This window comes from Aspergillus neoniger, assembly GCF_003184625.1.
Source record: "Aspergillus neoniger CBS 115656 unplaced genomic scaffold BO87scaffold_30, whole genome shotgun sequence".
NCBI lineage: Eukaryota > Fungi > Ascomycota > Eurotiomycetes > Eurotiales > Aspergillaceae > Aspergillus > Aspergillus neoniger.
This window is the reverse complement of record NW_020291158.1, coordinates 1-26,640: the sequence shown is the minus strand read 5'-3', so window position 1 is coordinate 26,640 and position 26,640 is coordinate 1. Positions and strand designations below refer to the sequence as shown.

The 26,640-nt window shown below is 50.2% G+C and overlaps 9 protein-coding genes across 9 annotated transcripts; 4 read left to right on the top strand and 5 right to left on the bottom strand.

The window, feature by feature from the left end:
• Positions 1 to 22: 22 nt before the first annotated feature.
• BO87DRAFT_389383 (putative vacuolar sorting protein SNF7 family protein) lies at positions 23 to 1,696 on the bottom strand (the record flags this gene model as incomplete). The annotated part of the gene is made up of 5 exons (XM_025624894.1): positions 23 to 709; positions 777 to 971; positions 1,039 to 1,257; positions 1,332 to 1,578; positions 1,650 to 1,696. The coding sequence occupies 5 exons, from the start codon at positions 1,694 to 1,696 to the stop codon at positions 23 to 25; spliced, it is 1,395 nt and encodes a 464-aa protein (XP_025476663.1).
• Positions 1,697 to 2,230: 534 nt separating this feature from the next.
• On the bottom strand, positions 2,231 to 4,921 carry BO87DRAFT_340821 (TRAPP III-specific subunit 85 family protein). Its single transcript, XM_025620674.1, has 2 exons — positions 3,468 to 4,921; positions 2,231 to 3,416 (listed from the first exon to the last, which is right to left on the bottom strand). The coding sequence occupies exons 1-2, from the start codon at positions 4,537 to 4,539 to the stop codon at positions 2,269 to 2,271; spliced, it is 2,220 nt and encodes a 739-aa protein (XP_025476662.1). The 5' UTR covers positions 4,540 to 4,921; the 3' UTR covers positions 2,231 to 2,268.
• Positions 4,922 to 5,468: 547 nt separating this feature from the next.
• BO87DRAFT_428823 (tRNA adenylyltransferase) lies at positions 5,469 to 11,338 on the top strand (the record flags this gene model as incomplete). The annotated part of the gene is made up of 7 exons (XM_025627470.1): positions 5,469 to 6,267; positions 6,314 to 6,865; positions 6,924 to 7,120; positions 9,436 to 9,609; positions 9,667 to 9,826; positions 9,880 to 10,334; positions 10,385 to 11,338. The coding sequence occupies 7 exons, from the start codon at positions 5,469 to 5,471 to the stop codon at positions 11,336 to 11,338; spliced, it is 3,291 nt and encodes a 1,096-aa protein (XP_025476661.1).
• A 571-nt stretch (positions 11,339 to 11,909) lies between these two features.
• Positions 11,910 to 13,203, top strand: BO87DRAFT_443535 (DUF3716 domain-containing protein; the record flags this gene model as incomplete). Its single annotated transcript, XM_025628103.1, has 3 exons — positions 11,910 to 12,036; positions 12,098 to 12,344; positions 12,728 to 13,203. 3 exons carry the CDS (start codon positions 11,910 to 11,912, stop codon positions 13,011 to 13,013), a joined length of 660 nt encoding a protein of 219 aa, XP_025476660.1. The 3' UTR covers positions 13,014 to 13,203.
• A 98-nt stretch (positions 13,204 to 13,301) lies between these two features.
• Positions 13,302 to 14,539, bottom strand: BO87DRAFT_379085 (uncharacterized protein). The gene has a single exon (XM_025623950.1). It carries the CDS (start codon positions 14,262 to 14,264, stop codon positions 13,344 to 13,346), a length of 921 nt encoding a protein of 306 aa, XP_025476659.1. The 5' UTR covers positions 14,265 to 14,539; the 3' UTR covers positions 13,302 to 13,343.
• Positions 14,540 to 14,844: 305 nt separating this feature from the next.
• BO87DRAFT_409044 (phosphotransferase family protein) lies at positions 14,845 to 18,229 on the bottom strand. Its single transcript, XM_025626218.1, has 4 exons — positions 17,695 to 18,229; positions 16,426 to 16,685; positions 15,987 to 16,367; positions 14,845 to 15,930 (listed from the first exon to the last, which is right to left on the bottom strand). Exons 1-4 carry the CDS (start codon positions 17,871 to 17,873, stop codon positions 15,110 to 15,112), a joined length of 1,641 nt encoding a protein of 546 aa, XP_025476658.1. The 5' UTR covers positions 17,874 to 18,229; the 3' UTR covers positions 14,845 to 15,109.
• A 221-nt stretch (positions 18,230 to 18,450) lies between these two features.
• On the bottom strand, positions 18,451 to 19,221 carry BO87DRAFT_379082 (uncharacterized protein). The gene has a single exon (XM_025623949.1). It carries the CDS (start codon positions 19,091 to 19,093, stop codon positions 18,914 to 18,916), a length of 180 nt encoding a protein of 59 aa, XP_025476657.1. The 5' UTR covers positions 19,094 to 19,221; the 3' UTR covers positions 18,451 to 18,913.
• A 469-nt stretch (positions 19,222 to 19,690) lies between these two features.
• Positions 19,691 to 21,175, top strand: BO87DRAFT_409043 (aminotransferase class IV; the record flags this gene model as incomplete). Its single annotated transcript, XM_025626217.1, has 2 exons — positions 19,691 to 20,237; positions 20,275 to 21,175. The coding sequence occupies 2 exons, from the start codon at positions 19,691 to 19,693 to the stop codon at positions 20,673 to 20,675; spliced, it is 948 nt and encodes a 315-aa protein (XP_025476656.1). The 3' UTR covers positions 20,676 to 21,175.
• A 2,704-nt stretch (positions 21,176 to 23,879) lies between these two features.
• BO87DRAFT_389376 (Zn(II)2Cys6 transcription factor domain-containing protein) lies at positions 23,880 to 25,916 on the top strand (the record flags this gene model as incomplete). The annotated part of the gene is made up of 5 exons (XM_025624893.1): positions 23,880 to 24,002; positions 24,133 to 24,505; positions 24,626 to 24,930; positions 24,979 to 25,113; positions 25,167 to 25,916. 5 exons carry the CDS (start codon positions 23,880 to 23,882, stop codon positions 25,914 to 25,916), a joined length of 1,686 nt encoding a protein of 561 aa, XP_025476655.1.
• Between the last annotated feature and the right edge of the window lie 724 nt (positions 25,917 to 26,640).

Genomic DNA, 26,640 nt, shown 5'->3' with positions numbered 1-26,640 from the left:
GAGGATTGTTCATCGTCTTCCGCTAAGCAGTGGTGTTGGGACCTTCCTCGACCGACATCCGAGACAGGCGGTCCTCCAATTCCGATTCCACAGCTCGCTCCGCTGCTGTTCTGCGAGCGGCTTCCTGAGCGCCCTGCTGGAGACTGTCGAGTTCGGCGAGCTTCTTGCGAGTCTCTTCTGCCTCCTTCTCTTCCATCTCCTCCCGCTCCTTGTTCTCCAGTTCCTGCAGCTCGTCGTCGATCTCAGTCTCATCAATCTGTGGACCAGCCTCGTTCATGATGTTTCCGACCTCGTCCACCTTGGACATCTCTTCACGCAACTCTTCTACCACATCCTCGACCCTCTCCGCACCACCGATCTGAGCATGCAAGCCTCGAAGTGCTCCGGTGCTTGCCTCCATGACCTTCACGAATTGCACCTGATCCGTCGCCTGCTCGATTTTGGAATATACCTCCTCAAGCTGCATCAGGGTATCCAGTCTCTGTTTCAGATTATGCTCCGCGAGCTTCTTAGAGCGCACAGCCGAGAGCGCAGAAACGCGGTTCTTGTTTTGCAGAGCCATTTTGGCAGTCGCATTAAGCTCAGTGATTTTATTCTCCAGGTTTTCCACCTGCTTGGCCATAGTCGCCATGAGCGTTTTGATAGAGGCGACGGCGGTATCTTGCTCTGTGATATCTTTTGGAGCGTCACTGGTTCTGAATTTGATGGTCTGCAACATAATTAGCATCCTACATGGTATAGATAAAACACTGAGACATAGGAATAAAGACACATACCTTGCCATCGTACGCAATAGCACCGCTATCACGGGACATATACAGTAACAGCACGTCCATATCCGCGTCCGACAGGCGACTCCCTTCATCCAAAACACCCGCGAACTCGTTCACGAAGCTTTCCTTAGAATAGACCAGGTCCGTTTTTGACGGACTATTCGCCGTGGCGTCCTTGACTACACGGTCCGCAGCCTCCTATAAGCACACCTCATTAGTCCTACCCATTCCAACCACGAACCGAACCCAAGTCAACGCAACCTACCTTCAAGTTCTCCACCAGAACCAACTCCTGAGGCTGTAACCTCGGCGTCGCCTCCTCGCCTCCAATCACAACGCCCTTCAACTGCTTCATTCCCCAGCTCATGACAGCCCATGGACTTAACACAGACGTATCAATCCCCCACTGCGGCTTGCGCAAACTCGCCGGATTAGTCCGATAAAGGTGCAGAGGCACCATGGTTCGATTCCTCGTCGCTTCGTCCTACATCACGCGGAGCGATCATTAGTCACTGTACACACCCTTTTCCTCATAACCTGTATATGGTTGTAACATACAAAGACGGCACCCAGTGCGACAGGCCGTCCACACTCCGGAATCTCCAGATCACGTAACAAGGACTCGTCAGCTCGGAGGATCAAGTGGTTCGCTTTGCCCTTCGTGGCGGGCCCATGTGGAGCGATGTAGCCGTGCTTTGCGGCTGAGGTTAAGGCATGTTCCCAGGCTGCGATGTTGGTGGTGTATCCCTCGGGGTTGGTCTTGCGGTGGATGGGGAAGTCGGAGTAGAGGGAGGGGAGGCGGTTTCTGGAACGAACAGGAGATAATATGTCAGTAAAAGTGGCTAGAGAGGAGGTCAAAGCGGGGCAAAGACTGACTTTCTGAAGGAATCCTGCGAGAGGATGTATTGAAGGAGGGTCGTCATTGTGGTTGTTATGGCGAACGGCAGATGAGTATGTAAAGTGAGACAGTGAGAAAAGAGATGTAATGTCTAAATGTGGTATATATTATGTAGTCGCAATGAAGGAACTGTACACCCCGTCGGTGTAGGCTGGATAGCCCCCGTGCGTGCGTGGTGCTACTGAGGTAGTATCGGGATGTCTATCTGATGTCAATAAATGGGCCACTTCGTCCTTAGCGTTGGTTGTCGGGGAGGTCATCTTATCGATAAGAGGTGATCATGTGCGGTGGTTCTGCTGCAGCGGACGATCATTTTCTGCCACCGCCCAATTTTCAACAGATTTCGGAGCCTTTTTTTGGGGACTGTATGTTCTTAAATCCGCTTAAATCCGAGGTTTTAAGAGCGAGGTTCGCTAGGTTCTGCCGGGTTAAGCGGTCTGTAAGGCGGAAAGGATCTACCCTCTGATGACTACGGATATGTTAGGACTATAGAGATAGTGGAATCCAATCTAAGCATAAACACGTAGAGAAACATTAATTGACACATGTCTATGATATTGTATAAACCTATGCGCCCGTCGCACCATAATTGCGTCCCTAAGCTCGTTCGAAGTCGTCATTGGCTGCATTGTCATCATCTCTCGTGCCTTGCGCCGGACCAAGACCGCCCGAATCCAGCGGATTCGAGATCAAAGATTTGCGATTCATGCGCCGGTCCAGCTTCTCGCTGGTCTCTTCCGTGCCCAGTGCTTCGGCAGTGGCTGCTTCGTCCCTTGTGTCTAGCCCTCGGGCTTCTAAGTACTCGACCTTGACGGCGTGTCTTAGGTTGTCAACGAACGTCTGCATCTCGGGCATTGGAAATCCCCCATCGCCATCCAATACATCTGCATATAGTCGCTCCGCCTCCTCGAGAGCAGCCGATGCTAGTGACGGTTTCCCCAGACGAAGCCACATATCGGCGGCAAACACACTCCACATTCCAGCCTTCCGACGTCGAGAGCCCCATTTCATTCCGCTCACCGGTGACCTCGCCGCATAGCATGCCGACACACGCTCGCTGAAAAGGCCCTGGCCGATGGATCCCACAAGCCCAAGGTCCATGGCCCGCATGGCCCATCGAGCGGCGCTTTCCACTGCCGAACCTCCACGAGACTTCAACAATTCCATGGCTAAAGTGAGGCAACGAAGTGCATCAGGTGCGTCTGAGCACCGTGTAAGATAGGAATAACATGCCGTGTCGAACATCTGATCGATTCCGTCGAGCTTCATCTTGGTCCCCATTGCGGCCGGATTGAGAAGCATGCTTACGGCGCACATCTCGTAGGCACCCGCATGGTATTTCCAAGCCTTGTCGTTCGCATAGTCCGACCGAAGAAGCTCATACGTGGATGCTGATAACTTCCAGTCTCGGAGCATGAACGCGAAGTCAGCCATTTTACGCAGAAGGGCTTCAGGCGTGTCTGGTCTATAGTAACCGTGAGCGACATCGTAGTTTCCGCTGGCTCCCCCCGATGTGAGGCTGGAACGAGAGCCAGTTCCGAACCCCGCCCATCTCCGTGACATGGACATGAATCGGCCACTGATACCACGCCTACGGGAGGCCACCTGGTCATTCCAAACAGCGACTCGGTTTTCCATGAATGGTATGACGGACTGCGCAACCAGCTCTCGGATAAAGGCCTTGATTGCCATAATATCCGAGTCGAAAAGGTAAAGACCATTATTATCCAGGTCAACCAAGGGCTCTATTGATCGTCAGTAAGTGCAGTATTGTAGATGCAGGGGTCTAGTCATACCAGCTCCACCCGAAAGTCGCTCAGTAGGCGAGAGCCATTCGCATTCAGGAACTTGAACACTGTCATCATCGGTGACCACGCACTGATTGCTGCGCAGCCTCAACAAGTGGCAATGTAACCCGAAATGACGCTTCATTTGGTCGTACAGCTTGGTTGATTCGGCAATGTCATCCCGATCCTCGTCATGAACGAGAACGTAGTACCGGAGGTATTCAGAGTTACACCAATCTGGCAACCTCCTGGGCCCATTGCTCGTATCCGCATACAATTGTCTGAGAGTTTCAAGCGGGGCAGTATTGCGTGAGCTAATAGCAATGACGCTGGCCACTGGATGTCGAAATGTTTCATGTGGCGTGGCCGAGGATATCGATAGAAGGTGTCGAAGAAATACTTTGTATAGAGGGGATGTTGTAGGAAAATTCAAGAAATCTCTGGGGCGCATTGATCCGCCCAGCGGATCATCTGTCGTGCCCAATTGCTTCTCCAAGACCTCTTCCACCTGTGCCAGGGAGGGGTTTCGCCCTGAGCTCGAATTGGTAGGGGGCGGGCTGTTGCTGGCCAAGTTCACGAAGCGCACCCCGTAGTCTTCCCAGCCACGACTCGACCCCACGCTGTCCCTTATGACCAACTTTCCGGGCACATTCTCGCCGAAAGGGCGAACCAACTCCCAGAAACCACCAGCGAAGCCTTTGTGTCGTACCAACTCATCGGTGTCCGCTGATGCATAGACTCCAACCACCGGGGAGAACGAGCGTATGATTAGAGAACGAATTTCCTCCGCGCCATCGAAACGACCTTCTACCGGGGATCCCAGGGATGATCGGGCTAATTGTGGAGTCGACGATCGGAAAGAAGGAGCACGAGGCGATGCGGACCTAATCGGAAGTTCTGCGGTCGTGGCCGTCAGGGGCGGAGTCGGAGAGCGGATCCTCGAGTCTACCAGGTCTGCATCAAGGGTCGATGACGAGTCGCGGCGCTGATTCGGATATCTCGACTTGGATGCGATACGTGGAACGCCGGGCGAGAACGACGGCGGAGGCTTGACCGGAGCCGCATCTCCGGGCGATGTCATGGACTCCGAGTTGCGTGGGATGCGCTGTTAACAAGAGTAGAATTTGACCCTAGAGCCCATGGACCGGGTGGGGAGTGATCCCACGGAAGAGTGACGAAAAGAGGGAGTGATGTGGTGTGATGAGGTTCGGGGCGAATTGTCAGGAGAAAGGGAATGGCGGGAGGAATCCGGCAATGTTGTAAGGATGCGTTGAAGCCAAGTCACCGCGGGCGAATCCCAGAGCGCAAGTCGGGCGAGCAGCTCCGTTGGGGCTAATGCGTCCCTCACGGCAGCTAATGTCGGGGGTCAGGACGGTGGCGAGGTACTCTTTTGACAACTGCTTTTCAGAATATATAAATTCCGAGGTGATCCAGGAAAGCAGACTGGCTTTCCAGTGGATTGTTATCGAACGGAGAGCTGCGACAAGCTTCATTGTTAGTTTAATGGATTGAGTTGTTGTTGACGGCTCGGAAGGCGGTGATGATCCTCCACTTGATCTGCCGGGCAATTAATTGATTGTTCAGGCGCTGCTGTTGATCCCCTCCACTCTCTTCCTGCGATGCGCTCTGCTTGTAATCGGGAACACAAGGCTGACCATCTCATGACTCAATAGAGTACATTCAATCCGTCAGCCCATTTGACTCATCCTGGGATGGCTGCTACCCATGCTCAGAACATCCCTCTCCTCCTTGCCTTCCAAGCGCCGCCTACTCCGCCTGACCGTTCCTCTCTCTCCGCCAACTGATGCTTCCGCCGCAATTGGATTTCTTCTTCTTCGCAGAATCTCCCCGTTGATACCCCGTGCTTGTATAAATACCCTCCGGTCTACATCTGTACCGCACAGCTCTTCCATGAGCCGTCGGAGATCCTCCAGCCTCTCCCCTCAGCGAACAAACAAAAGACGGCGCATACCTGAAGCTGCCCCGCATCAGGGCGCTGCAGGAGACACCATGACTCAATCCGCGAATACCGTTCCCACCATTGAACTCACCGCTCTTGAATCGACATTAAAATCGCTCTTACTCGATGTCGCAGAATACATACACGAGAAGAATATTTCAGAAGGCCGCCGCGATATAGAGCCTACGGTTCTGCGATTTACCGGAGGATGGGTGCGGGACAAGCTCTTAGGCGTGGGCAGCAACGATGTGGACGTCGGTATCAACAACATGACTGGGTATCAGTTTGGTTTACTCCTCAAGGAATATATGGATAGACCGGAAAACTTGGAGAAGTACCGACAGAAGCAGCCCAATGGAGAGTTGAAACATGCAATTGCCAGCCTACATAAAATCGAGGCGAACCCGGAGAAGTCCAAACACCTGGAGACAGTGACAACAAGGATATTCGGCTTGGATATTGATCTCGTGAACTTACGAAAGGAGACCTACTCGGAAGACAGCCGAAACCCGCAGATGGAATTTGGCACAGCCCAGGAAGACGCGATGCGCCGCGATGCAACGATCAATGCGCTTTTTTATAACCTGAACGAGTCCAAGGTTGAGGATTTGACTGAAAGAGGTCTGGAGGATATGCAGAAGAGGATCATTCGTACCCCGATGGAACCATATCAAACCTTTCAGGATGACCCATTGCGTGTGTTGCGCTTGATTCGCTTTGCTAGCCGGCTGGGTTACAATATCGAAGAGGAGACTCAGGAGGCAATGCGAAATGAACTTATCGGGGAGGCTCTCAAGCTGAAGATTAGCAGAGAACGGGTGGGCAAGGAGCTGGAAAAGATGCTTCAAGGTTTGTAACGTCCAAGTCAGCATTGATGGTGGCTCACAGTTTCCAGGTCCTGATCCCCGCGGTGCACTGCAATTCATTGACCACCTTGGACTATACCCGACTATTTTCGCCAACCACCAGGATGATGCGCAAGCAGATACCTCGTCATGGGCACTTGCATACAATGCGCTGGGGAGGATCCTGAAACCCCATGATGACGACCCCATGACTACCAAAAATGTCCGTGATTTCCTCGTACGCGACAAACTTGAATCCTACTACGCGTGGATGATTGCAGCATTTGCTCCATGGTCAAGTGTGCCAACCCGCGTTGCGAGGGGACCCAAGGCGAAACCTCTCCCGGCCCGGACCGCGGAAGTAGCTCGAGACAGTTTGCGAGCTGATAACAAGACAATCGCCGTCATTGGCGATGCGGCACATAATTGGCAGGCCATTACCGACATCAAGAACGCTGTCCTCGGGGGACGCATGGATGGAACTGCAGCAGAGGTGCGGCAGCAGGTCGGACTGCACATTCGCTCATGGAAGAAGGACTGGAGGCTCTGTATACTTCTTTCCATACTCCAAGAGATTATGCGTGGCGGCGAGTTTACCAGCGGTAAGGATTCCTCCATGCCCATTGTCTTTATAAGAAACTGATGCTTACGTGATGGCAGTTCTGGAATCGTACGACCGCTTCCTCTCCTACATCAAAGAGCAAGACCTACAGGATGTGTTTGAACTGAAGCCACTCGCCAACGGCGGAGAGATTGTAAAGGCTCTTGGTTGCAAGACTGGTCCTTGGATGTCGAAAGCCTTGGACATGTCGATCAAATGGCAGCTGTTGCACCCGGAGGTTACCGAGAAGGAAAAGGTGCTAGAAGAGCTGTCCCGTAGAAAGGAAGAGCTAGGCATCTCAACATAGTAACAGAAATATCATGGCTGCTCTATGGGTACGCACACTGTTGATCACTCCTCTCAACAATACTTGGCTTTGTGGGAGGATCCAAGGAGAATCCTACTTCGTCCTTGATTTCATTTGGCGCCTCTAGCAACGATAGAAGCAAAGCTCTCGGCCCACGTTTCCTCGGTCTGGTATCTAAAGCAGGTCTGTGTCATATAGTATGACGATCGTGAAATACTGCGAAATGCGCACATTCATTGCGCCGGATCGCACGGCAAGGCCTCACCCAATTTGAGTAAGGGTGATCGCTCAGGCAGGGAAGGGATCCTCCATTATCCATAGACCACATCAATGTCCACTAGTTAGCTAATGTAAGGAAGTATTAGCATGGATCACATGGATGTCTGGAGACGGTACTCAGCAATACAAATCCAACAAATACCCTATGCCTTACAATCCATCTTTCTCCCTAGCTGCATGGCAGAGTGGATATGAATACCTAGAATGTTTCGAGTGGCAAGCTAGAAATCCAGACATCTCGTGAGTTGTTTCTGGGTGGTTTATATCCCATATGCTTGTGCATCCACATCCTCAAATCCGGCCACCCGACATCGTCAGCAAGTATTATTGATTGAAGAGTCGCACGAAAAGTCCCTTGCGTAAGGCTCGGAAATCTCCATGGGGTGAAGGGGATGTATTGCTTCCATGTAGCAACCACCACAATCCCTCCTTCAGGGTTGGCATTTTCCTGACATCTGAACTAGGGAACTAAGGTCATGTTCCCAGACAGACGAGTTGCATTAGTTCATGTGTTGAATCAAGCAGTACATGCCGGATCTATCGACTGCTGCCTTTCGTTCTTCCACTGTCCATGGCATGGCACAGCCTATACACACCTGATAATACTTCAAACACCTCAATCGTGCAGTATGGGGTAATACAGCATGTGTAGTCAAGGCCAATCTGCATCTACAATAGCTCACATGAACCAACCTTTAGGAAATGGTGGCTGGCTGATGATGATAATTCCCTCAGCTCAATCGAGCCCACATATGACCTGTGCAATAGGGATGATGACTGTGTCCACAGTTTGATCATGCAATGAAGGCTACAAATACATATCTCATCCCATATCTTTTGAACATCGAAGCCTCCCATGCTCAACTCATTTATACACACGATCATTGCAATATTGAGCACAAGCAGGCAGATATGCGTTACCTCAGTCTTCTGTTCTATGTGGCCAGTTCGTTGGTGGGCGGCGTGTATTCCTCTGAGGATCCAACCCCAGCAGAGCCACTCAATTTTGGATGTCCGCTCAATCCTTCACAGTGTAAGAAGAATGTGAGTACTCAATACCCCCAAAGTACGATATCGCGTGGAAATGTATACTGAAGTATGCCATAGTGCATAGAGACCGTCCACGCTAAGACTTGGACCTGTGATGGCACCCTGAAAACGTATGAGACATTTTTTCTACATTACTCTGACAGGTTGACAGTTCACTGATCATCTCATTACATGTCTAGTGTTTGCCACTGTATTGGCTCAGCAACGGCGCCTCCCGAAGCATTGTTCACCTGAAGGGATCCCACTTGATAGCCCTATTACAAACAAAGCTGCCTCATATCATCCATGTGCAGCGTCATGTGTCTATTCTATATTAATGGAGCGATGCTATGAGAGTTCCAATGTGTTAGGTCAATGCTGATTTTGCTGAAATAGCGGGTGACATCCTGCTCTCAGTTGCTTGTGTTTGGCGTGTTAATCCACGATATACATGTTTACCAGATGTCTTAGCATTGTTCCGGATAAATAGGATAGTCACTGGTTAATAAAGTGTGCAATTATCTACCTCATTTTAATCTAGTAGAGCATAAGTTGTATTGATTGTATCCTTATTTGGTATTTCGCAAAGATTCATTCTGAACCGGCCAGGTAAAGTTGGTAAGACCCAGGAATATATACTCCGTTAAATGATTAGTCATGTTTGTTCTTTCTTTCCTCTTTCCTTTTATTCTTTGACAGATCTTGGATAGAAACGGTAAGAATTACTGATAGATGAGAAAAAGAATGAAAGAAACCGCTTATACTTATATAGTAATAAGTTGCAGCAGAACGATGTCTGGTTGGGTAATGTAAGGACCGTTTCTCGGCTCCCGTTTCTTACCGCTCGAGAAATTCGGTTGTCGACGGCGAATGGATCTCCGAGTCACCTGTGGCCCGAAGCTACCTTTCTATGGACATCTTGACTGTCAGTTCAACAAATAAACACGTTTCTGTAGATAGCGAGGTACATAGACGTGTCTATGGAAGAGTTTCAAACGGCGGCGCGTGAGTGCCTAGGTCGCGGTGATGCGCACATCCCAGACTCGCGGCTGGATAATATCGTCGTCCCTAGAGAATTGGACCGTTTATGGGACACCATCTCAGCCCACGAGGACAAAGATAATGCAACTGTATGATAAGCCGTTTTGATATCGCACTGAGGCAGCAATGCTAACTGAGGACGACAGGCAACTGAAGACCTATTTCTTGCGCGGGAGTTCCTGAGACTTCGGAACTCCAATGAATTATCAGAGCCTGATGTCGCCGCAGCAAACCACATCTATGCCTGGGCGAGTAGGCATGCCCTACCATCTGCAGTGTATGCGGAATCTATGGAAGAGCCCAGTGGTGAGTTGAGGGCTTTCCCCTCTCACATATTCAAATACGCTGACATAGCCCAGAAGAGAAGAACGCTCTTATGCATGAAGACAAGCTGAGATCATCATTGTCGATAGCGGTGATTGCGGCCTTGGACTCCCTATTTCCAGTGCATAAAGCAGCCGACGTGCCAAACATTATCCTCGCACTGGCAAGCTTTACTTCCGATGCAGATCCGTGGACAACAGCCGAGTCACACACGGCGTCCACTGCCATTCTTGAAAGGTTTCGCACAACATCGCTTCCGACACCAGAGGCATCGTTCTGGGCTGTCCTTGAAACCATCCTCAAGGACACAATTCGGCCCCTCTTCACAAGGACCAGGAACCCCGCCATCACAGCAGCAGGTCGCAAGGACATGCACCCCATTCCTCTTCCCAGATTTGATACCAGCATTCTTGACCCTGAGTCGAAACCATGGCGATCATCAGACGTCTACGCGACGACCGTCTTTGCCTGGATCCTAAGACAATATCAGGTACATCCCCTCTCAAAGTACCACATTTATTCGTCGTTAACAGCTTCCAGGCGCCAGACATCAGCCGTCTGGAATCCCACTTCCCCCTCCTCGTCCCACCAATTCTCGCCCTGATTGACGATGAAACCAACCCTAACAAAACCGACGGCTGCACTCTTCTTACCTATCTTCTGAAACCCATTCAGCAAGCCAAATGCGATATTTTGAAGCGTACCAACCTTTCCTCTGTCTTCATCGATGCCATCAAACCATGTCTCCTCTCCCTACCTACCATAACCCCTGAACCCGACTCCATCCGTTTGCTAAGCACAGCCTATCCAACCCTCTTCTTACTCCTCAAAACCAGCTATTTACCCAACGATAAACAAACCTACACTACCGAGCTAACGAAAGTCCTTCGCGAGAACCTCATCCCTTCTTTCCACCACATCAGCACCCTGACGCCTTCTAGCGGGACACAATCTACGCTGTCCTCGTTCCCGCACCCGAAATTGTCTACTCTTTTATTAGACAAGATACACGATAGTATCTTCGATCTCGCAGTTTACACAACAAAGTACCTACAGGAAATCATCCCGCTCATCTACAGTACGCTGTCTAATCCCTTCGGGACGGCGTATCCACCTCTCCTATTGGCAGGAGTGGCTGTTACTAGAGCGGTGATTTTGAATGCACACCCGAGGATTTGGCGCTGGAGAGGGGGGATTCTAGGTGCCGTGGCGGCATGTTGGCTTAGCGTGGCTGACGAGGAGGCTGCGGAACGAGGGAAAGAGGGTGAAAAGGAAGAGTTGATTAAACTAAAGCAGCAGCTGAAGGGCGTGGTCTATTTGCTGAGGATGGTTCTGGAGGATCCGGATCAGGAGATCGCCAAGGATGACGAGGTGATGGAAGCGAAGGATGGATTTGCGAAGGAGGTAGAGGAGCTGGTTGGTGCTGATGAGGCATTGAGAGAATTGCTGCATGGGGAGGTAGATGGGAAGGATGGAATGTATTTTGGTGCTTGATATCAGTTAATTCCTTCAACTCGACATTCTGGATGATGTTGGCCCGGTTTTGTGGGTTAGTTTAGGCCAGTAATATATCCCCGAATTGATTTTCCCACCTCTACTGCCAATAAGTAGTCTCTCCTAGCCAACACCGTGTTGAAGGCATAGATGAAATTACTTATACAATCAACCAGCCCCTGCTGAATATCCTCGGGATGAGTTCTGGTGTCATCCCGGACTCGAATGTAAGTGTTATCTCTTATATAACAGAGGCAAGTCGCATATCCCCCAGAATCTATTTTACCCAGCACAGCTGAATATTCTCTCAGCACAGAACCACTATTCCATTCACTGCAGTCCCACTCACTACCACCAGCAAAGCAAGCCCTACAACAGCTCCAATGCTACTAGCAAGTAACACACTCCTTACCATAATCAAGCCTCTTCCATATCTTCCATCCCAAGACCCTCCTCCTCTCACCAACTCATCTCCAACTCAACTTCCCCTTCCATCAAACCTCTTACTACCTTCTACTCCCAAATCCAAACTACAATCCCAATGCAAGAACCACCACAACCAGCCCCAATCATGTTCCGAATCTTCAACTACGCCCAGCCCCAACCCCAACCCCATCCCTCAACCTCACCACCATCCCACCAGCAGCACACCCCCAGCCCAATCCCCTCCGTCCGCGTCGAAATCCCCCCCTCAGAGCGTACGCCCTTCCCCCCCTCCCCCCTCCCACCAATCCCCACCAACCAACTAGAAAGTCCCAGTCCTCCCCGGCCTAACCCACAACGACCTCCCCCTCCTCGGCACCCGCCCCAGCTCCTCAATGCTTGAATACCACCAACTGCCCATCCTCCGACACCTCGAATGGCGCATCGACGAGACCACCAACGAACCGCTCCGTCGACCACTGAAGGACGTTGCGTCTCTGACAGCGGCATTCGCACAGACACGCGGATGCGAGCCACCAGAGCCGTGCATCCATTGCAGGGAGGGAAAGGGGGTCTGGAAGACGTGCGTGGTGGGGTTCGATACTAGGGAGGGGATGAGTGCGCATGGTGCTTGTGCGGCGTGTCGGTTTAGTAGGAGGGGGTGTAGTTTTAGTAAGTATTCATCTTTCTGGGGGTGGATTTGGGGAGGGTGCTAATTGGGTGTTCGTGTGTGGTAGATGTGCAGGTTGAGGGACCCGAGCCTGAGACGCCGGTTAGAGTTAAGGATGAGGATGGGTATGGGGATGAGGCTGGGCTCGCCACTCCGCCACCATCTGCTTCAAGGGGATATTTAACTACTGCTGTTGCTTCTGGTCGTGGTGGAGGTAGGGCTAGGGGAAGAGGGCGCGGATCCACTCGCCACAGGCCATACAATCTACGACCGAGGGCTACTACTCCAACACCTAGTGGTATTGACGTGGGGTATACCAGTCGTGATGGAGAGCGGGACTCAGGCCCGACGATCAAGCTAGAGAGAAGTGAAGTGTCCACCTCTTCGCCCGGTACTTCTCGTCTTGATGGAAGTATTCTTCCCTTTCCGTTAGGTCCGGAGACGATTGACGATTCGCCGTTTTTGAGACGCGCTCTTACGGAGATGGAGATGCATTTGGGGACGTTGAGGAGGAGGGTGAGACAGTTGGAGGATAGGGAGAGAATGAGGGATAGTAGTATTAATCCGTGGGAGTTGGTGTGATTGATTCATCGGTTGGGGAGTGGTTCATGTTGTTGAATGAATTTGTGCTCGGGATGGTGGTAAGGGAGGTATGGTGCAGGGATTGATGGTAACGGAGATTGGCGTTGATTTACACTGCATTGTGACTTGCATGTCGGATATGGGGTGATAGTGTGATCATGTGTGGAAGTTAGCGTTCGATGGAGTGGGAGGGCTTTTAGCGAAAAGGCATACTTGATAGACGAGCACCAGTGAGTGTGAATGCAGTGTCTATAGAAAGTCAAATGCGAAGCATCTTCTCTGATCTAAGGCGGCCGTTCAATTCTATCATATTTATATACAGACCGAAGTTTAAGACCCACGAGACGAAGTATACACCTTCTGAGGGTACAGAAAGCCACCAGGGCCACCATCTACATGATTCTCCATTCTCGGTCTCAATCCCTCCGATGACGAAGGCAGCATATCGAAGCCCTGGGTACTCAATGACTCCTGGGTATTGACCTTCTTAACAACATCCACCAGCCGTCTTAGTATCGCATACTCAAGCTTCAGCTTGATGCTATAAGCGACAGGCTTGAACATGACCTGCAAGGCATAGTAGCCCGCGTACTGGATACCGACGACGGCTATATCAAGTATCAAGACCAGAATATTAATCACAATCAGCTGCGCCAGGATACGACGATGTCGGTCATCAGGCCGAAGTCGTAGCAGCTTCGCAGCTTCCCAGACATACAGACCGGAGAGGAGACCTTCTTGGAGACAGAAGCCGACGAGCTGGATGCGCTCCATGATGTTGTATCCGTGGTTGAAGAGTCTCCAGTGTGTGGAGACGGTCCCGTATAGGAGGACCGTTATTGGAATTTGGAGGAGGATGTCGTCCAGGATGATGAGACGGAGTAGATACCGAAGGATTGTAGGGTCCTGGAGGACGAGATGGAGACGGGACCAGAGGACGAGTGAGTGGCCGGTTATCATACCGCACCAGCCGATCATGATAAGAGTGACGGAGCCGTAGGGCGAGATTTGGGGTCGGGAGAAGAGGAGAATATATCCTACGCACTGCGGGAAGATGCTTAAGGAGGCAACGAGGAGGGACCAGAAGTAGACGCTGCCTCGGCGTTTGAAGGTCGAGAGACAGAGGATGATGAGTTCAATGGCATTGTAGCAGGCGATGGCGGCAAAGGCCGTGAAGATGTGCACTTGGTGGGAGTCTCGGTATATGTCGGGGAGAAGGCGCCCTGAAGGGTTGTCGCGTTTGAGGAGCATGGGTGAGGGGGACACATGGTTGACAAAGATGGCATGGTGTAGTGAGGGGGAGGGAGGATAGTGGGAGATTTATTGAACGTCGACCAGGGTCGCCACCCTCAGGGTCCGAGGAGAAGAGGATCTGCGAGTGGATGCAAAGGACAATGGGGCCAACAAGGGCCGCTCAGGCCCCCGATTTACTCCTCATGGGTAGGATGGCGCAAGTGGGAACATATGCAGGGAGGGTGCGGATGCGGAGAGACTAGAAGGGGATCGCTGGGTGAAGCACAATCAAGGGTATGAACGGCAGAAGATCGCCTCACCGGCATCAGGGGGTCCCTGAAAGCAAGGGCGTTATTAGCTCATGGATACGAGGTCTACGCGTGGCCGAGCATCTGACGGAGAAGTTAGCCGATCGACTATCGAAGTTTACTGACAGCGACAAACCGGGGGAACACGCGGGATGTCGATCATTTGCGGACAATAAACTAGCCCACTATAAGGTGGATCTTGGTTCAATAGTAGATCCATTTCTTCAGAAGCGGCCGGCCTGTCCTACATGATGTATTTCTTCAACAATGTTCTGGAAGCCTGTGCATTGACCACTTGGGCTGCTCGCCCCCAGGAGGCGAGATCAATTTTGTCATATAAGTTGTAATTTGAGTTCATGGTAGGTGCTACTTCCACCGGTGACTGTGAAGGTTCTCATTCTGTCACTGCGGAATCTAAACCATCTTTGGGAGTTCTGATTTATCATCTCAAGCCCCTATTCCTTAGCCCCGTGACATAGGTGCTCAATAGTTTCGCGAGGTGATGGGTATTATGGGATGACTCCATTGTCCAGACAAACAGACTGAAGTGGAACCTTAGATATCAAAAGGCCATATGGATCTCAGTGTCTCTTCATCCTTCACAGGCTCATCTGGATCGGCGATTTCAGGATTAGTCAATACGGCCTGCAACATTCCATCAAACATCTCATGATGCGCTGTCTGCGCCGCCTCCCAGTCACCCGTTGGTACCCAGCCATCAGTGGATGTGTTGAGCAAGCCTGCCAGATCATAACGCAGATTATGCGCTGCTTCAAAAAGTCTATACTTCTTCTGATGATCTGCCACTTCATACGGTGGAGGGACTGCGTAAGGACATGGTCCTGCAAAGCCTAGCTTTTCCCAGTTTTGAGATGTGTCAATCAGGTCGTGGTGTAGTGCCGCAGCTCCATCCTTCCACGTCCTGTAGCTGTAGCGAAATGGTCGGAATAGATTTTGGTCCATCAATCTCGGCTTTGAGAGCGTGGGTATAAGGAATTGGGTGCAGACATCAAATGCTCTGGTGCAGACCTCATTCTCCGTTGCAAAGTCGGGAATCTCATCCGCATACCAAAACGCCGGCTCAATGCTAGCGGCCTGCCAGTCAATGATAGCCGTTATTTCAGAAGGATCATCCTCTGAGACAAATATGTTCCTCTTGTGAAGGTCTGGGTGAAACAATACTGGTGTCGCACAGTCCTTTATCCGGGAATCCTGAGACATGCATCTCATCAGGTCTCGCGTCTGAGCTAGAAGCATCTTGTGTGTTTCGACTGAGCCATGATACATCGGTCGTCGTTTCGTTTCCGAGTCCACAGCCGGAAGCCTCGATAGACCAGCATCAATAAGGCCATCGCAGTATTCATAAAGGTCATTCCCTAGTCGTTATTGGTTAGCCAGTACTGAAGCCGTGGGGTTGATTTTGATAACCCACAGGGCCCCCGGTTGGGTTTTGTATCTTGTGAAGCTTGGCCTCTTCCAACGTCACAGTTCCAGTATCTGGTTCCACAATGTGGTCCAATACAGAATTCTCCGTCAAGCACACGTTTGTTGTCGGGGCTTACGGGACTGTGTAAAGAATACAGACCCCCAAAGCACGGAAACTGTAGGTTAACTACTTCTTTAAGCTTCCGGTAGATTGCGTCTATACACTTGATACGTTTTTTATCGTCCATTTTATGCCACTTCTTGTGCAGCTGAACACCAGTTGCATGCTCCATGATGATGTATTCGCTGCCAATGGGATTATCGATGCTCGTGGCATCGTTGCTCCAGTCGAGTATCTTGGGTATAGGAACGGTAGTATTGGCTTGCACTGAAGAGCAGAGTGTACCATAAGCCAGTGAAGCGAAAGAATGATGAGAGGAACTTACGATATTCGATCGTTGCGATCTCAGAACTGGTAGTCAGCTGTGCCGGACCAGCCAGCGAAAACGGAAGTCTTGCGACCACTCGTTTGTCATTGTCCAGTTCGAAAATAAAGACCCGGTTGAAACCACCTTCCAATTTTTGACATTGCGTGATAGTACTTGCTCCTGGCGACAGAGTAAGGACTTTGCGACGGAGGGCATCAAAATCGAATTGAATGTAGCGAGAGGCTCGCTCCTCATCGTCATTGCGAAGCCAGCGCCCACTAGTGTAATTAATGTGGATCGAGATCTAAGTGCACACCACTGCGATTATCGCGGCCATGATTTGGTGGTGTCGAGTGATCGTGAGACATCGGTGTATGATACATCCGCAATTCTACCCGGCCCTTCCTCGTAGCCGTTGAGTGCGAATAGAATGCCTTATCCGCCACGCGGAATGTGTGTCTTCTAACGAGCCCTGTTGTTGTCGAAAGGAAGAAAGGGGGTAGTCGCCGGCGCGTAGCATGAGCCAATCTTAACAATTGCTGTATCATATTACTTAAGATACGAGTTGGAATGAGAAGCAGAGGGATTGGGGAAGAGGAAAAGGAACACTCTTATCCTCCGACGCCCATAGTGGTTGGAGTTTGATCTCATGCGCCTATAAGGGAAACCGATCGAAGGGGCGGATGAAGGTGACGGAGAAAGCAAGGCCGGTGGAGCATGGCTCGTCCCGTGCAGCCAATGAGACGTCGGATAACCATTCAAAGCCGGCGTGATGTATCTAGTAGTTGCAAAGGTACTTACTACTAACGTTAACGTTAACGTTAGTACTATCCTTAGGTTACTTTACTAGTAGTACTGTGAGTAGTGTCCTAATAATCCAGTAGGTTGCAGCACTGTGTTATCTTTCATTTTTGCTAACATCTTCGACCTGTATAGCTCTTACGCGAACACTCTGCCTGCTGCTATTCTCGGTCTCCAGATTCTCACTTCAATGTCTCGCGAAACATTTGTCCGACTAATCCTCCGTCCTCTTGCCAAAACACCGACGGGTCAACCTAGCAAATGGCGAGCAAAGGACTAGCCGCCCATTGCTTTGGCGGGTCAAATCCCCGTGACATAACCCATGCCCATCCGGCCTTCGCAAACCTCATCGCGGCTCTAATCTGGTCTGTGAGTTCTTGCATGAAGGCTGAAATGGACTCATGTCGACGGTCCTAACCTAGCACTGGCGGTTAACCGAGATTTCCTTTTCCCTTATCCTCAAGCTCCCCAAGCATTCTTTCGTACTCTGCCCGTTGGTCGGCCGCGGAAGTATCATACGATGCAGTCGCGAGTTTTCCATGAGTTGAGTTTTTCTTTATCCAGTCCTTGAGCGCAGGACTCTTTGCCTGTGAATTGACCTGCAAGACAACGTTCAATTTCTTTGTACTCTCGTCGTAATGACCAGCGTCAATGCGAAATTGCATCTCAGCATCCTTGTTTCTGGAAGGGGATGATTCGGCTGCCCTCCACAACTGAGCTGGTGAACTTGGACGGTGCGTTCTTGATAACTTTGGCCTTGCCAACGAAGGATCCGAGTGCTTTTGATATTGTGGCGGACGCGTTTGACAAGAGAATGGAGAGGATAGGCGACAGAAATGAACAACGCTCTTTGACGTGCAGTGTGAGGGTTCTGAAACTTAATGTTCTTTGGATGATAGAACGGTATATTGCGAGTAGCAGAACTAACACACGCCCCTTTATACAGTCAAGAATCTGCTCGGATGACCAAGCTCAGAATGTCAGAAGGCACTACTGGTAACTAGTAGGTGAGCGTGAAACGAAACACGATAGCATTTAAGGCCGATCAGCGGCTTAAACAGCGGCTAATGGGACATGACCAGTCAGTATCTCGATATCCAATCGTTCCGATAGTTACTAAGACATCAGGACCCTAGAATTACATGCAAGTTTCATTGTTATCCAGTAGATACCCCTCGAGAACCTGACATAGCCGCCTTGAATCAGCCTGATAAAAGGCTAGAGATACATGACTAGGCTGAACGGGTCAATACGCGTTTGAGGGGGTCCCAGCCTTGCTTCAATGCTTGGGAGAGTAGGCACTAGTGTGTATAGTAACTATTAAAGGGCCTATTATCAAGTGAGTTCAAGCGCATCTAGCCCACACGCCAGACTGCAACCTATATCTATTCTTAGAGATACTGCTACGTATTACAAGCGCCGGAGGAAAAGGCCTCGAGGAGCCTACCAAGCTCGGCTGCGTTGGCGCCGTGCTGCATGGCACAAGGCTGACGGCGGACCAAGATTGACATACCCCTGTAGTTGCGTATAGAAGGAGTGGAGGCGAGGCTACTGTGGTGACATGACCTACATTCGTAGACTGAGGCCGGTATAGCCCGATCCTGGCGGCTATTTCTAACTCGACCACGGGTCATCCGAGGCTGCTTTTGTCTTGAATGTGATAACTCAGGTACTAAGCTGTCTGGCTCTGCCCAGGTTAAGATGCTTATCTAGAGCGCTTGGAATCACACTCGGTGGTTGGGGTAGTGACAATCCTACCGTGATTAGGTAAAGGTATAACCCAGAGTGACCGGCCGATAGGTAGCTCCTTAGCGGGAATCATTGACAAACGGAGTAGTAAAAGCAAACTGAATACATGGCTGATAATCATGATCGCGTTCTGCATCACTCGGCGTCAGAAAACTTCGATATAAACATCTGAGTTGAATTAATTGTGTAGTACATACCCAGATCGTTTGTAGGTCTTGTGTGTCTAGCATTCGTTGGCTCCCTAGCAATAGGCAGTGGACTTTGGTGATATAAAATATAGAAGCCTCTTTTAACAATGAGTATGCGTCAAAATACTCCTTGAACCTTGTAGCCTTCTAGCCGCAGGGGTCATAGTCCACATTACTATAGTACCGGGAGATATGCGTATGCAAAGGAACCAAGGAGTAGTGAATGACAGCAGTCCAACGGTCCCGAACTCCCGGGATGACATTCCCCGCTCGATGGGAGCCTTGTTCGAGCGCCCGGTACCTAGGCAAGGCTGCTTGCTTGCTCCTTATCGGTGTCTCGCCGACAGCATTATGCACCCTGATAGGCACACTTCTCCGATCTGACTTAATGTGGTAGCCTGCCTTGGAGACACGTCAGTCTCGACTCCATCCTTCGTAGCCACCTTGCGTCCCCCCTGGGGCTGTCCCTCACTTCTTGGCTATCATCAAGACGAAACCCGACCAGTAATTCTACTATCGGTCCTTGTACCTCGGCCTACTGCATCATGACATCCATGAACCACGTTCTATCTAGATACGCCACTCGTCGAGCGAGACTAGAAGCCAGTAAAAACCCCTACGCCAAGGGCATCGCCTGGGTTGAAGGACAACTCGTTCCCCTCAGGGAGGCCCGCATCCCCCTAGTCGACCAAGGCTTTCTGCGCAGTGATTTGACCTACGATGTCATCGCCGTTTGGGACGGCCGGTTCTTTCGCCTAGACGACCACCTCTCTCGACTTGAATTGGCCTGCGTGAAGCCGCGTCTCAAGTTGCCTATATCCCGCGATGAAGTGAAGAAAACCCTGGGTAGTATGGTCGCTCAAAGCGGTATGCGGGACGCATATGTGGCTCTGATTGTGACGCGGGGACTGCAGAGCGTTCGCGGTGTCAAGCCGGAGGATCTGGTAAACAACCTGTACATGCTTGTGCAACCCTATGTCTGGGTCATGGATCCAGAGGTCCAACGGATCGGTGGAAGTGCTATTATTATGCGAACTGTTCGTCGGGTCCTTCCAGGGGCTATCGACCCTACCGTGAAGAACTTACAATGGGGTGACTTGACTCGATTTGCTCGAGGCTGCGGATCGAGGTTCGATGTACCCGTTCTTGACGGATGGAGATGGCCATCTCACGGAGGGATCCCGTTATAATATTGTTCTGATCAAGGACGGTGCGATTTATACGCCTGATCGCGGTGTGCTACATGGTGTCACCAGGACAAGTGTCATTGATGTTGCACGAGCTTGTGGGATCCAAGTTCACCTCGAGGCTCTGCCGGTCGAGTTGGCGTATCAGTGTGATGAAATTTTCATGTGCACGACAGCGGGTGGAATCATGCCCATCACAGAGTTGGATGGGAAGCCTGTGAATCGGGGGCAGATTGGTCCGGTCACGAAGAAGATCTGGGACGGGTATTGGGCTATGCATTATGACCCAGCCTACAGCTTCGCAGTCAGATATGATGATGAAGGATCAAAGGCCAAGCTGTGATTGTAGGGAAGTGACGATGGCTGTGATTCAGATGTTGCATACCCCGTAGCGTGGTGGACTATCTGGCGCCCTTCTTTTGAGGACTTGTGAGTCCCTGTCAAGTGTTGGCCCCCGAGTGTCTACCGTAGACAGTATATCCACTCCCGGGATGATTATAGCCTCCCTCGATTACCAAACATTTTCACTGCCCGGAATCTGAAGAGGTTCCCCGAGAAGCGATGACTGATGGAGACGACCAAGCCGGCTGTAGATCAGTACCGTTACTTGTCTCTGGGCTAGATAAAGCGACTCTATGCAGGGCCAATTTGAAGACGTTAGGATCAGCATGAGCATGAGAATTCTGACACCTGAATTATAGAAGACCTCACTGGAGTAGATCGATATCGACTCTTTAAATAGCCGAATGGACAAGGTTGAAGACAACGGCATCACTCTGATGGCACCCAATGAGCATGAGTCATTGACTCGATGTACTTGCTATGGCGACTCATGTGGGAGCAAGATGACTGAAACAATCAGAGCACATTCAGATGGAAGGTAATGATGATAAGCAAGCAATTCCAAAGAAGGCCTGGTGGGTTGTCCAGACTGAATCTGGTCGGGTAAGTGGAGGAAACGAATCGGTAGTGACCGGGGTAGATGACGAAGTTCGAAAGAGCTCAGGAGATATCTTTGTGTTTATCGACAACAGGGTGTTTAGCCAGCTGCTCGGTTGCGATCATGCCATCCCCGGATTAGTGCTATTTTCCTTCCAGGTTCTCCCTTCCTACTCCCTCCCAATTCCTCCTTGAGTACTTAGTTTTGTCAAGTATAAATAAGGGGAAAAGCGAAAAGTAGGTAGTAGGTAGTTCTGATGTCATGGAGATGGTTAGACATGAATGTCGACACGAATCTTACTTCCTGGCGTCTTTACCATTCCAGCATGGAAGGCTCAGAGATGACAGGTCTGACTGTTGAAAGCCTTTAGGGAGCGCTTTGGTGCCTCGCAAAATATCGAGTTTATATGGTCTCATAGTATAGAGCAGCACTATGAGAGGTACACTGTATATTATTCAACTATTACTTTCAATGTTTCTCGGCAATGAGACCGTCGGCCGGTAGCAGGATCGTTAAACCTGCTAAGTATCTGTCATCAACAAAAAATTTCGCTCTGAACCTCTCCTTGGAAGAGAATGGCGTTGGAGTTACTGTACTCTTATCTCGTTAGTTCTGACTGTCCTCTTTGCCATTGTCCGTAGACGGGCAGGATCGGTGATCAGAAGGGCATGACGGACAACCGCAGTATGGAGATATCGCAATACGATCTCGAGTCTGGTATACCACTCTGACTACGTCAGGATATAGAGATCACGAATTCGCTATTGGCTGTCTTTTCCGTTTCTGAATACTGCGCGCGTCATATTCCGGATGGCGGAGACGGAGAGAGTAGGAAGTGGAAAGAGACGGCGAGAGCAGGTGACTTCAATTATCTCATCCTCGCCTCTTTTCCGCTCCGTCAACCCATTCTGCCTCTCGACTCCTTTCCCGATCATATCATCCTATGCATGCATTAGAAATGGTTTCATTCCTTTGCCGAAGACTTCCATCGACAGGGATGAGAAAAGTCCGAAATTGCTGGCTATTCCGGCCGAAGGAAACCACGAATCAACATCGGGAAAAGACTATAAGCGAGATTTTATAGTGCGCGCTTTTTCTCTCCCTGCCAATATCCCGTGGAAGGGAAAGGGAAATGCTGGACGGTCTGTCATAAGCAAGAAAAACGTTTCCCATGACGATCGAATGCGTGAAGAGTTCAAGAATCTCTGCAAGGAGAGACATCAGTAGTTACAGTGTGTTAGTTGTCTGGTTCATACCCTTGCTGTCTTGGTGATTATCTGGTCCGCCTTTTTCTTTGCTTCTTTTTTCTGTTCCGCTTCTTCGTGGTGCCTTTTTTCTTTTTCCCTTCGCGCAAGACATACATAAGCGCGGCACTAGGACTAGTCTGCGTGGCCAAAGGCGCTGGATCGCTTGCTGACAGGGTTTCTGTCGCTTCTTAGTCTTGCCTCTGCGAAGCTCTACGCCGTTTGTTGATGAACCGGCTTAGACGCATCAGATGGAAATATTATAGAGTCATCCAGCAGGGATACTGGGCAGCTCTCCTACCCCATAGTATTGCATTTTCGACTGGCCATGCAGCTGCTGTCCATCCCCAGCCCCGATCGCACCAACCGGAAAGCGAAGCATCACCACCGCTTTTCGAGCCTGTCGCACGACGCTAAAACCGCCGATCCCTGCAAGATTCCCCAACTGCTTGAGAGGGGGTTGTCTTTCCTCGCCCCTTTAGGTCCCCCAATGTCTCCCGCCTCAACGATCCTGCATTTGCTTTAGCCATATCACACAAGCCTAGGCAGCCAGGACACGTCTGGAGCCTTCTGTCCGGTACATCGCTGTGTACCGAAATACCGAGGAGCGTGGCGAGAGACTTTGGTTGCTCAATTGATCACTCGCGCGCGGTACGGAGTAGATTATTTTCTTTCTGTTTTGGATGGGGTGATAGGTCACAAGGATATTCTGGTGCAACGTCCGTTATCGCATCATCATCCGTTTGGTCTGGTTGTTGTTGCGACCTCCACTATAGCCCCCTGCACCAATAGTGGAGAGCGGGAACATAAGGACCAGGAAAGAACCAGGAGGACCAAACCCCGGCGGGCGTTCAGCTGAGTGAGAGGTACGGAAGGACGGAGTGCGCCTCTGCCTTATCCGCGCGGTCACAAATAAAAGGCGGACAGCCGACAGGACCCTAGCATGAAATCTGACAGGCCGGCATGAAATTAGCGTTCAAGGAGCCACGGTCTAGGATCATTCGGAACCAAGACAGGTCGGAATTAAGGTGCACAAGAGTCGCCCGCGAAAGCGATGGTCTCTGAACATCGTCATCCTCCTGGTGTAAGCCACCACTCAAGTGTGTCTCTATGATCCTTACTAGCCGGAGCTACGAGTCAAATCCAGAGACCCCCCCAGTTTTAATGAGTGTCACAATAGACTTTGTTCGACCACCAACAATCTTTCCTGTTCCTGTTCGCATAAGTATCTCTCTCTGCCTGACAGCAACACGATCAGTGTTCCAGGGCCAAGCGACGATTTCCCTTCCCCGCCCTGTCAGACCAAACCATTCAGTAGCCCGCTATTTTCTGAACGACGCCGAGCAGGACGCGAGTAAACGAGATGTCTTCTGGGGATGGCGCCAGAAACAATCCACCTGAGGCTTCGGGAGCTGCCAAAGCGGGCTCTCGAAAGAAGATCCGACCCACATACTCGTGCTTAAACTGCCATAAACGCAAAGTCAAGGTATGGTTGTCTTTGAAATCAATACCCATTGTTCGCGGCGCGTGCTTTGGGGGCTAGGAGCCGTCTTAAATGCCGAGCAGGTCTCACCATCGTGGTGTCGTGCCCTCCTGACTAACGCGCGACTTGACAGTGCGACCGAGTAAAGCCGTGCGGTGCCTGCTGCCTCCGCGGTACACCGTCCGAGTGCGAATACGGCACCAGCAAGCGGGACCGCCATTACATCCAGCAGTCGGCTTTAATCGAGAACCTTCTTCGCTCCTGTGAGAATCTGAAACAGCAGCTTGCCGAAGCTCGCCAACTCGCCAACCTTCCCGCCATCAAGGATGAAGACGGATCGCTACCGAGCAGCCAGGCGCTCTACTCCATCAAGGAGTCGGACAACTCGGTTGACGATGGGGACGACTCATTGGACGAACTGGACCTTTCTTCCAAGGCCGCAGACAATCAGTCTTTGGCCTCACCCAACGCAGTAGTGCTGGAGGAGCAACGTACACGTAAAGAAAGTACGTGGTTATCATACCCTCCCCGACCTTTGCATATCCCTTTCGCTCACCAGGGTCCAGGTCGTTCCTCCTCTCCACCGTTGTTGAAAGAGAAAGTTATCCTTACTGATCCCAATCTAGCTAACGCATTAATTGAATTTTATGTTGAACGCTTGGTCACTGATTTCAGTCCCACCCAAGTCAGCGGCACCATCGCTTTACGTGAAGCTCGGTCCTTGCGAGTCTTTTCGCCGATTCTGTGCAGTGCTTTTGAAGCAGCATCTCTCACATTCGCTGGCCGGCGCGATGGAAACCGCTCAGTCGAGGTAGCTGGACACTCGCGTTACCTCCGAGTTTTGCGCTCCCTTCAACATGCTTTGTATGACCCTCAGCAGGGCAAGTCGACCGAGGTCCTTGTCGTCGTTCTCCTAGCTACTATCATAGAAGTGAGTATTGATTGTTGCTTGCGCAATCCCTCGCTAATGTTGGAATAGGCTTTCAAGCAAACGTCAAAAGACTCACTTCTCAAGCATCAGCTGGGTGGTTTGGAACTTTTACGGACTCGAACACCATATCGACATCGACATGGCATTGAGCGCTCTTTGTATGTTGACCTTCGGATGTATTGGGTAAGATAAACCTTCATCATTATTTCTAGAAACGACTCTGACAAACTGGCCAGGTCACGGCAGCCTTGGTACATCGGAAGCCTACTTTCCTTGCGGAAAAAGATTGGTTGACAGTCCCATGGCCTGGGGACGGACCGGCCAAGGACATCCTCCAACGCCTGCTGGATGTTGCAGTGCATATCCCCGGATATCTTGCCCAAGTTGATGAGTTCTCGGCGCTACTAAAAGGGGGGAACAAGCCTCCATCAGAGCTAGTCAACATGCAGAGTGCCATTTGGGAACGGGCCACCGAACTTCAAGGTCTTCTCCAAGTATGGAAGAACATGTATGCCGATACATACCCGTCAGGCGGGCTATGGGAGGAAAGTCCAAGCGAAGCAGACCCAACCGACGACTTCCCTAAATTCAGGTGTCGCAACCCCAGCACAATGCAAATAATAGTGGGACAAAACATCATGTACCCGGACCTGCTTCTAGCGACATCAATGACCTTCTACTGGGCCTTGGGCCTGATCATCTCCACCACCGACCCGGGACTAGTCAGCGTCCTCGGACTCCAGGAACGATATCAGTACGCGTGCAACATTTGCCGCAGCATGAAATACTACACCCAAAACATCCCGGGCTGTCTGATATCACGAGTTATGTTCATCCTCCGCACAGCCTTTGACAACTTCGCAGACGGCATGGTTGAGAAGGAATCGATGGCGGAAATATTCACCTATATCGGTCGGAAATTCGAGCTCCCTGTGTTTTCCAACAAATGCACATCCTCTTCGGTGAAAGGTGAAGGAAAACCATGATTTATTTGTTGGTACTTTCCCATACATCCACCTCTCCCTTCATTTCTCCCCTGATCCTATCCTTTTGAGCAGATATTCCCATTTCTGATATTGCGAGGAGGCTTTACGATTGTTATGACCATTGCTACGTGTGATTACATGATCAACACTTCTATCATTCTCATATATAGGCGTTATGGCTGGATACAAGAGCTGGATGTTAAGTTATTTGCGAGCGTGTCTTTCAAAGCAAGCAGTCGCCTAGATATTATTCAATGTTACTTATTTACTAACACTGAGAAAAAGAGGTATTCTAGTATCCACATCACTATACAAAGTTGTCTCATCCGATTCCTATGATGCAATGACAGTATATATTCTTCCTTTCTTTTCCCTTTCCTTTCTATCTTATTTTACATTGTTTGAATCTATCTTTTTTTTTTTTTTTTTTTTTTTTTTTTTAATTTTTCTGTTTAATCTTTCACTCCTTTTCAATTACGCACTAGTACTAGTACTTCATGTCAGTCAATATATAATAACAACTCCGCACAGCGATACTACTAACAACAACAACAGTTGAATTGATGAATTGAGTCTAGTAATCTGAATCAAAACACCAATGCCACGAAATGAGTGATAAAGAATAGGAAAAAAAAAAAAAAAAAAAAAAAAAAAAAAAAATCAGAAAAATAAATAAATAAAAAATAAAAAATCCCCAATTCAAACCAATGCAAAATTACTTCAT